The sequence below is a fragment of the Bombina bombina genome, chromosome 11 (genome assembly GCF_027579735.1).
Source record: "Bombina bombina isolate aBomBom1 chromosome 11, aBomBom1.pri, whole genome shotgun sequence".
NCBI lineage: Eukaryota > Metazoa > Chordata > Amphibia > Anura > Bombinatoridae > Bombina > Bombina bombina.
In genome coordinates this window covers 50,876,194-50,887,286 of record NC_069509.1, presented here as the reverse complement: position 1 = coordinate 50,887,286, position 11,093 = coordinate 50,876,194, and the positions used below count along the sequence as shown (strand labels likewise).

Here is an 11,093-nt window from a genome sequence, read left to right as displayed (position 1 = left end):
AACCCTGTTTATCCTATTAATACACTGACCGTGCTGTGTTGCAAGCCCTTGTTAGTCTGGTGGGATGAATATCATAGGAGGGGAGTCTTGCATGGACTCTGCATTTTAACCTGTCCAGTAATTATCTACTGTGAATTGGAAGAAAGAGTGTATGATGAAAACGTAGACTAACACTGCCCTCACTATAGTGTTTGGCTGGGCAGAGATGAGTAGACAGATTGCAATAACCCGGCCTGGGCTGACCACTTTGTAGAGTAAACCATTGCCAAGTGTGCATTGTGAGCCTTGCAATATTATCCTATAGTTGTTAGGTTTTTTTGGTGTTTCAGTCTACTGGAAATCCGGCAATTCTGTCGCCAAAGCTCATGGCTTGAAGGTTTCTGGTCCTTAATTCTGAGGCAGAAAAGGGTGAAAATATGCTACTTTTAATGTCTTTATTTTCAAGATCTGCTTAAGCAGCTCTTTTACCCACTGTCCTAAAGCTGGCTAAATAGTTAATTCCTTCACCTGTGCAACAATATATATATTTTTTGCTTATAGGCTCAAGACTGTTTTCTCCCCATACAGACAGTATCGTTTAAGTCCTGAACAAGAAATGGACTCATATGGGAGTAATTATATCAGATCATAAAGTGTCAGCATCCAACAAGAACCCTCTATACACAGATCTCAATTGCAGTGGCTAGCAGCATCTGAGCTTTGCTTTTATCTTGTCGACCATCGGTCCTGCCAGTACCAGAAGATGCCTGGCTAGACTCTGGAAGAGTGTGAGGGGCACGAGGGGATGAGCCTCCTTCAGTGAGAATTGTCCTCTTCAAAGGGGTTGGGTTTTCATGACGTTGTGGTGCTGATGGAACTTTATCTCCAGTATGCTTTCTAGAGCGGTAAGAAGGTCTACGTCTTGCCTCAGAAAGCAGATCATACTTAATGTAGAAGAAAACCTCCTTAACAGGGCTCCTTTTTTCTGACTCCAACGCTAGAAGGCGTTGAAACATCCGCAGAGCATTGTCAGAAAACCGGCGCCATTGTGAGGGAAGTCCAGGTAGACGTCCCTTCTGCCAGTGTACAAACTCCTCAAAAAATGCATCTCCAGGTGATGCAGACTCCCAAGGAAAGTTTCCAGTAAGAACACAGAAGATAAGCACCCCAAAAGCCCAGACATCCAAGCTTGTTTCTACTGGGAATCCCTCTGAGCGTCCAGCCTGGCAAACCTCAGGTGCAGTGTATGGAATTGTGCCGCTTACCCTCTTCACACGGCAGCCAACTTTCCTTGTCATACCAAAGTCAGCTAGTTTTACCCGACGGCACTCCCGGTCAAAGAGAAGGACATTCTCAGGTTTTATGTCACGATGAACCAGACTTTTGCTGTGCATGAAGTCTAAAGCAAGACCTAGCTGCTGCACACAGCGCTTTACCATGTCCTCTGGAAGACCGACCTGTGAAGATATGAAAGAGATGAAAATTAACTTATGTCTCACTGAAAGCTAATCATAAATGTCACAGGAGATATAAACCACTCAACCAAGCAATGATTGGTCCTCCAAATAGTTACCATCGTCAAGATGTAGCAAATTGAACTAATCTAACCAGATCCAAATAACCAAACTTTTTCCACCTCCACCAGATCAAGACATTATAGAAGATAAGTAAAGACAATATGCCAAACCACTCAAAACCAACAAACATGGTCAAATACTTCAACCAAATTAACATAGACATATGTGTTCAAAACAATTAACCAACCATATGAGCATATGCTGAACCAAACTATCAAACACAGAGTCAACTTTTCAGGGATCAAGCAAAATTAATCAACACATAGCCAAGTGCAACAAAACATAAATAGCTGAGCCATTAATTAATCACAGCTATGCAGAGCCAACCCACCTACACATAGGCAGATAGAAAAACAACATCATAAGCAACATCCAAAATAACTTCCACTAACCAAATCTGCGCATATTAAACAAAACCAAATGCATATCTCCAACCTTACTCATAACCTGCCAGCCTAATATATAGTAACCAAACTCACACATATACTATCAACCCAATCAGTACATAGTTACAGTCTCAAATATTCATCCTACAACACATATATATATATATATATATATATACATACATTTACACATAGCTAGTCTAATTAATACACAAAATATGCAAATATATGAAACAATTAACCTAATAAGCACAAAGGCAGCTCCACATAACTTGACAAGTCAACACAAAAAAAACCACTCTCAAAAATCCCAAAAAGACACCCACACTCTTAAATACTCAGACAAGTTAACATAGAGACAACTGCACTTGTAAATATCTGGATAAACCAACATAAGGAAAACCACAATCTAAAATATCCAGACAAGTCAACACAAAGACAACCGCACTCTCAAATATCCAGACAACCGAAAACTACAGACTCCCCAAAGGTAACCAAATTCACAAATATGCAGACATATCAACACAAAGACAAGCACACTCAAACATATACAACACTCTTTCATATGCAGACACAAAGACAACTACACAAACTCATATTGAGCCAGATCAACACAAAGGCAACACTCTTTCATATGCAGACATAACAAAAGAAAGACAACACAGCACTCACATAATACAGACACATCAACACAAAGACAACACAATGCTCACACATATGCAGACACATTGACACAAAGACAACACTCATTTAAATGCAGACACATCGACACAAAGACAGCACTCACACATATGCAGACACATCAGCACAAAGACAACACAATACTCACACATATGCAGAAACATCAACACAAAGACAACACAATACTCACACATATGCAGACACATCGACACAAAGACAACACAATACTCACACATATGCAGACACATCAACACAAAGACAACACAATACTCACACATATGCAGACACATCGACACAAAGACAACACAATACTCACACATATGCAGAAACATCAACACAAAGACAACACAATACTCACACATATGCAGAAACATCAACACAAAGACAACACAATACTCACACATATGCAGAAACATCAACACAAAGACAACACAATACTCACACATATGCAGACACATTGACACAAAGACAACACTCATTTAAATGCAGACACATCAACACAAAGACAACACTCACACATATGCAGACACATCAACACAAAGACAACACAATACACATATGCAGAAACATCGACACAAAGACAACACTCATTTAAATGCAGACACATCGACACAAAGACAGCACTCACACATATGCAGACACATCAGCACAAAGACAACACTCACACATATGCAGACACATCAACACAAAGACAACACTCACACATATGCAGACACATCAACACAAAGACAACACTCACACATATACAGACACATCAACACAAAGACAACACTCACACATATTCAGACACATCAGCACAAAGACAACACTCACACATATGCAGACACATCAGCACAAAGACAACACTCACACATATGCAGACACATCAGCACAAAGACAACACAATACACATATGCAGAAACATCGACACAAAGACAACACTCATTTAAATGCAGACACATCAACACAAAGACAACACCCATTTAAATGCAGACACATCGACACAAAGACAGCACTCACACATATACAGACACATCAACACAAAGACAACACAATACACATATGCAGAAACATCGACACAAAGACAACACTCATTTAAATGCAGACACATCGACACAAAGACAACACAATACACATATGCAGAAACATCAACACAAAGACAACACTCATTTAAATGCAGACACATCGACACAAAGACAGCACTCACACATATGCAGACACATCAGCACAAAGACAACACTCACACATATGCAGACACATCAACACAAAGACAACACTCACACATATGCAGACACATCAGCACAAAGACAACACTCACACATATGCAGACACATCAGCACAAAGACAACACTCACACATATGCAGACACATCAACACAAAGACAACACTCACACATATGCAGACACATCAACACAAAGACAGCACTCACACATATGCAGACACATCAACACAAAGACAACACTCACACATATGCAGACATATGAACACAAAGACAACAGACACATCAACAGAAATACAACACAGCACTCACACATATACAGACACACCAACAGAAAGACAACACAACAACACACACACATATACAGACACATCAACAAAAATACAACACAATACTCACACATATGCAGACACACCAATAGAAATACAACACAACACTCACACATATGCAGACACATCTACAGAAATACAACACAACACTCACACATATACAGACACACCAACAGAAAGACAACACAACACACACACATATAAAGACACATCAACACAAAAATACAACACAATACTCACACATATACAGACACACCAACAGAAATACAACACAATACTCACACATATACAGACACACCAACAGAAAGACAACACAACACACACACATATAAAGACACATCAACACAAAAATACAACACAATACTCACACATATGCAGACACACCAACAGAAATACAACACAATACTCACACATATGCAGACACACCAACAGAAATACAACACAACACTCAGACATATGCACCAACACAAAGATGACCACACTCACAAATATGAAGTTATGCCAACACAAAGAGAACAAAATTCACATTACAGTACCTAACAAATTATGGCATGCATGTTTAGCAGCACATTGTTCCTTCACACACACAGGAATAACAAGTGATTGTTCTTGTTGCAGTTTAATGTCCCTGTAAATAAATATATGCTGTATTGCTATATCAAACCCAGATATACACACTCAGGATTACATGTTATCACTAGTCACCTGCGGAGGGATGATATCAAAAAGGTCTCCCGCTGGAGCATACTCCTGAGCGAAAACGTAGCACTCCTCTGTCTGGAACAGGACATGAAATGCTCTTATGATGAAGGGGCTGCAGGAGAGAGCGCTGGTCACACTAAACTCTCTCAAGAAGCTCTTCAGCTTTGTCTTGTTCTTATTCACAAATTTCAAAGCCATCTTGTTGCCTGTTGAAGTAAAGAGGGACACAGTTGGGTTAGAGCATCTTCTCAATACTTGTACTGCTTGCATCTTAATAATCACAATATGGTATCAATGTTCTCTAAGAAATAGTTATTGCATATCCTCTCTAATCAACCCGCATGCTACCTGTACGTATGTCTCTCTCATGCAAATGTCCTCTATTGTTCTTAGTGCGTTAACTCAGGGATCACCAACTGGCAACCCATGGGACACATTCAGCACTGTGCATTAGTTTTTGTGACAGTTGGCGAAAAGTGGAACTAAGAATGTGTGCTTTGGGGAATTATGGAAAAGGTTGAAGGTGGCTACAATTCAAAAAAGCTCTTTGGATGGGGAAACCGGCATTCAGAGGGTATCCTGTAACCTTATCTGGATCTGTGCCACTAGACCACTGGTTTTCAATCCTGTACTCAGGCCTCCCCAACAGGCCAGATTTTCGGGAATAGCTTGGATGAGAGTAGGTAAAAAAAACATTTATTTCAGCTAATTATTTAACCTGTGCTCTAGTTCAGATATCCTCAAAATGTGGCCTATTAGGGAGGCCTGAGAACAGGTTTGAAAACCAGTGTCCTAGATTGATTTGCTACAGTAGAGTTCACAATACCTTATTACCGATACACTTACTTAGAGAAAAAGAACTGCTATTTCAGTAATCTTCTCCCTCCATCTCTATGTGGGTTGCATATGTATAAACATAGAAAAATAGATTTTGATGGCAAATCTGCCCCAAATTTTCTAAAAGTATAAAAACGTATTGTTCTTTACGGTAACCTCCTGCTTATCCTAGGTATTCTTGAAGTAACACATAGGGTTTGTCTTTACCACCTCTAATGGAAGTTTATTCCATGAATCAACCACCATTTTTGTGAAGAAGCACTCCTGCAAATTACACCTGAACCTGCTGCCCTTCAGCTTGAGATCAGGACCCGTTGTTCTGGAATTGTAAAAAATACTCAGAGCCTCAGTCCCTTAACATACTTGAAAGCTACCAACATATCCTCTTTCCCATCTCTCCTCTAAGCTACACATATTTAGGTCACTGAACTTTTCCTGGTAAGTTGTTTTTTTTTATATAAAAACAAACACTACACTTAAATTTGAATCTGATCTCTGGTTAATTTTCGGAGCACTAATTGCTACCACGAGCCCTGCATCTTTATTAAATGGACATTAAACACTATGAGATGGTAATATAAAATTATAAACTGTGTGCATATAGTGTGTATATATATATATTAAACCTCTGCAATATACGGTACTTTCATTATTTATTTTGTCCTCTTTTCCTGTAATTCAATTCTGAAATTATGAGCATTTCAGTTCCTGTTATAAATGGAAGTGCAGAACACTGTTATATTCTACACAGCCATTGGCTGCACACTCTAGTGAACTATTTATAACTGTCTAAATAAAAAGGGAAAAGCGCTCAACCTGGGAACGAGCAATAACATAATAGCTTGTTCTATGGCTAGATACCACCCAAGAAGCAGCCTCTTTTTGCTCAACATGTGACATTCACAGAGAAGAACTTTCCTGTTGCATATCAGTCTGATCCTGACTTCACAGTACAGTCCAGAAATACCAGGCATTCCCTCTCTGAATGAGAGAAACAGCAAAACCCCAGACGTACGTTTTGGCCTAGTGTGGGCCTCGTCAGTGAGGTGCAGCCATATCCCTCTAGGCACACTGAGCAACGGGTCCACGTCTGGATTCCTGCATCACACTTAGGGAGACTTCCCTAAGAGTCATAATTTGCATAAATAAAAAGAGAGAAGTGCTCAACCTGGGAATGAACAATAGCATAATAGCTTGTTCTATGGCTAGTTACCACCCAAGCAGGAGCCTCTTTTTGCTCAACATGAGAAGAACTTTCCTCTAGCATATCAGTCTGATCCTGACTTAACAGTACAGTCCAGCCCCGAAATACCAGGCAATCCCTCTCTGAACAAGATAAACGGCAAAACCCCAGACGTACGTTTTGGCCGATTGTGGGCCTCGTCAGTGCGCCTAGAGGGATATGGCTGCACCTCACTGACAAGGCCCACACTAGGCCGAAACGTACGTCTGGGGTTTGCCGTTTCCCTTGTTCAGAGAGGGATTGCCTGGTATTTCGAGGCTGGACTGTACTGTTACCCCTTAGTGCCTATAAAACAATGGGAGTTGCCATGTTGTAACTTAGGTTACATTTAGGTTACCTTCTCTACTGTGGCCAATTAGAGACAGTTATAAATAGGCCACTAGAGGTGCAGCCAATGGCTGTGTGGGATATAACTGTGTTCTGCACTTCCATTTCTAACAGGAACTGAAAAGCTCATAATTTTCAAATGAAATTACATGAAAATGGGAAAAAATAAATAATGAAAGTATATTGTAGAGTTTTTTTCTATATAAGATTTATCATTTTATTTTATAATCTCAATCGGCTAGATTTAGAGTTCTGCGTTAGCCGTCAAAAGCAGCGTTAAGGGGTCCTAACGCTGCTTTTGGCCGTCCGCTGGTATTTAGAGTCAGCCAGGAAAGGGTCTAACGCTCACTTCCTCACCGAGACTCCAGGCTACCGCAGATCCCCTTACGCCAATTGCGTATCCTATCTTTTCAATGGGATCTGCCTAACGCTGGTATTTGGAGTCTTGGAAGAAGTGAGCGGTAAACCCTCTACCGACAAGACTCCAGCCGCAAAAAAAAGTCAGAAGTTAAGAGCTTTATGGGTTAACGCTGGAATATAAAGCTCTTAACTACTGTGCTACAAAGTACACTAACACCCTTAAACTACCTATGTACCCCTAAACCGAGGCCCCCCCACTTCGCCGCCACTCAAATAAAATTTTTTAACTCCTAATCTGCCGACCGGACACCGCCGCCACCTACATTATTCCTATGAACCCCTAATCTGCTGCCCCTAACATCGCCGACACCTACATTTTATTTATTAACCCCTAATCTCCCCCCTCAACGTCACCGCCACCTTAACTACACTTATTAACCCCTAATCTGCCGACCAAACCTCGCCGCCACTATAATAAATGTATTAACCCCTAAACCGCCGCACTCCCGCCTCGCAAAAACTAGAATAAATAGTATTAACCCCTAATCTGCCCTCCCTAACATCGCCGCCACCTACCTACACAGGTAGGTATATTTTGTTGAGATCTCACTATACCATCTATAAGATACAGATATTGTACAATACTGTCCGTTTGCTCCTCACATCAGAGGTGGTTACTTTCTCTGGGGACACTAGAAATATGTACAAGGCATCGTATAGACAGTGGAGTTACGTAATCTATGGATATTATATACTGTTAAATTATCTGTCTATTTAAATTGAGAACCTGCTGTTGTTTCTTTAACATAGTCCAAGGGAATTTCTAATCATTATGGCAACAAGTCAATGATCTAGTACTTTGTTCACATCACACTAGATTTTTCACTCGTAGCGATACCAATCTATATACTTTCAGTAAAGTACATAAATATTCCTTATCATCGAGATACACAAATATCATAATGTCAACATAAGGATCCATAATAAATGAAACCTAACATGTCCATATTCAATCAAAAAGGAATTCTATGTGATCGCTGTAAGTAATATACGAACGGTGATCATTCAATCGTTACGATGTAATACACACACCCCTTGCCTATCACTGCGTGATTGGATCAGATCACATAATGATGAACACGCCTAACTATACACACCCACTAACCACGTATAAGAGCTCTATACGTCAGAGCTAGCTGCCTTGATTGATAGGTCCAAGAACGAATCAGAGGCACTCAACTACGAAATGGCAACCAATTACGTTTGAGAGGTGGGCGAATCAGCCCCACAAATTACGCTGAGTAGCAGCGGCCCGCACCCCCTCTGAGGAAGCGTTCTGTGAAATGCGCGTCAGGGGTCCAGCAGGAGTAGCCGTGTCTCTCCTGTCTGTCGCTTGTTAACTTGCTTGCCTATGTTTATAATAGAATTCATGCCTCAATAATTGCATATGACTTATGGTGCCCACTATAACAGTTGTTAATACTTAAAAGTAATTTAGCCCTCGGATTGTAAGGGCTTAGCTTACTTTAGATTACTAAAATAGTGGGCCCATGTATATTTCATAAATTGAGCTAATCAGTATTTACTCACCCACCCAAACCCCCCTTAAAAAAAACTTTCGCTAACCCCCTGAAGATCATCCTACCTTGAGTCGTCTTCACCCAGCCGAGCCGAATTCTTCATCCAATTTGCGCAGAGGAGGTCCTTCATCCGGTAGAAGTCTTCATCCAAGCGGGGCAAGAAGAGGTCCTCCATCCGGTAGAAGTGTTCATCCAGGCGGCGTCTTCAATCTTCATCCATTCGGAGTGGAGCGAAGCCATCTTCAAAGGAGCCGACGCGGAGCCATCCTCTTTAACCGACGACTTTCCGACAAATGAAGGTTCCTTTAAGGGACGTCATCCAATCGGAACAGCCCAGCCAATAGAATGCACGCTCAATACGATTGGCTGATTGGATCATCCAATCGGATTGAACTTCAATCTGATTGGCTGATTGCATCAGCCAATTAGATTTTTTCTACCTTAATTCGGATTGGCTGATAGAATCCTATCGGCCAATCGGATTTGAAGGGACGCCATCTTGGATGACGTCCCTTAAAGGAACCTTCATTCGTCGGGAAGTCGTCGGTTGAAGAGGATGGCTCCACGTCGTCTCCTTTGAAGATGGCTCCGCTCCGCTCCGGATGGATGAAGATTGAAGACGCCGCCTGGAGGACCTCTTTTTGCCCCGCTTGGATGAAGAACCTCCTCTGCGCACCTTGGATGAAGAATTCGGCTCGGCTGGGTGAAGACGACTCAAGGTAGGATGATCTTCAGGGGGTTAGCGATAGGTATTTTAAGGGGGGTTTGGGTGGGTTAGAGTAGGGGTATGTGGGTGGTGGGTTGTAATGTTGGGGGGGTATTGTATTTTTATTTTCAGGTAAAAGAGCTGATTACTTTGGTAGTTTGGAATAGGGTAGGGCATTTTTTTATTTTGGGGGGATTTTTTATTTTATTAGGGGGCTTAGATTAGGTGTAATTAGTTTAAAGTTCTTGTAATTCTTTTTTATTTTTTGTAATTTAGTGTTTGTTTTTTTGTATTATAGAATAGTTTATTTTATTGTATTTTAAGTTAGCTAATTGTAGGTAATTTATTTAATTAATTTAATGATAGTGTAGTGTTAGGTGTATTTGTAACTTAGGTTAGGATTTATTTTACAGGTAATTTTGTACTTATTTTAACTAGGTAGCTATTAAATAGTTATTAACTATTTAATAGCTATTGTACCTAGTTAAAATAAATACAAAGTTGCCTGTAAAATAAATAAAAATCCTAAAATAGCTACAATGTAATTATTAATTATATTGTAGCTATATTAGGGTTTATTTTCTAGGTAAGTATTTAGTTTTAAATAGGATTATTTTAGTTAATTTTAGGAATATTATTTTGTTTAATTTAAATTATATTTATGTTAGGGGGGTGTTAGGGTTAGAGTTAGGTTTAGGGGTTAATAATTTTATTATAGTAGCGGCGACGGTGCGGGCGGGAGATTAGGGGTTAATAATTGTAGGTAGGTGGCGGCGATGTTAGGGAGGGCAGATTAGGGGTTAATAAAATTTATTATAGTGTTTGCGAGGCGGGAGTGCAGCAGTTTAGGGGTTAATACAATTATTATAGTGGCGGCGAGGTCCGGTCGGCGGATTAGGGCTTAATAAGTGTAGGTAAGGTGGCGGCGACGTTGGGGGGGGCAGATTAGGGGGTAATAAATATAGTATAGGGGTCGGCGATGTTAGGGGCAGCAGATTAGGGGTTCATAGGGATAATGTAGGTTGCGCCGGTGTACGGAGCGGCAGATTAGGGGTTAATAATATACAGCAGGTGTCAGCGATAGCGGGGGCGGCAGATTAGGGATTAATAAGTGTAAGGTTAAGGGTGTTTAGACTCGGGGTTCATGTTAGGGTGTTAGGTGTAGACTTAGAGAGTGTTTCCCCATAG

The 11,093-nt window shown here is 40.6% G+C and overlaps 1 protein-coding gene across 3 annotated transcripts in view; it reads right to left on the bottom strand.

Annotated features, from left to right (window-relative positions):
• Positions 1-420: 420 nt before the first annotated feature.
• The window catches only part of SBK1 (SH3 domain binding kinase 1), a 131,327-nt gene continuing 120,654 nt past the window's right edge, over positions 421-11,093 (bottom strand). For all 3 annotated transcript variants that reach the window (XM_053695089.1, XM_053695090.1, XM_053695091.1), the window contains 2 exons: positions 4,856-5,058; positions 421-1,436 (listed from right to left, as the gene is read on the bottom strand). In XM_053695089.1, coding sequence (XP_053551064.1) covers positions 657-1,436; positions 4,856-5,058 — 983 coding nt within the window. In that variant the 3' untranslated portion in view covers positions 421-656. The remainder of the gene's footprint in view (positions 1,437-4,855; positions 5,059-11,093) is intronic.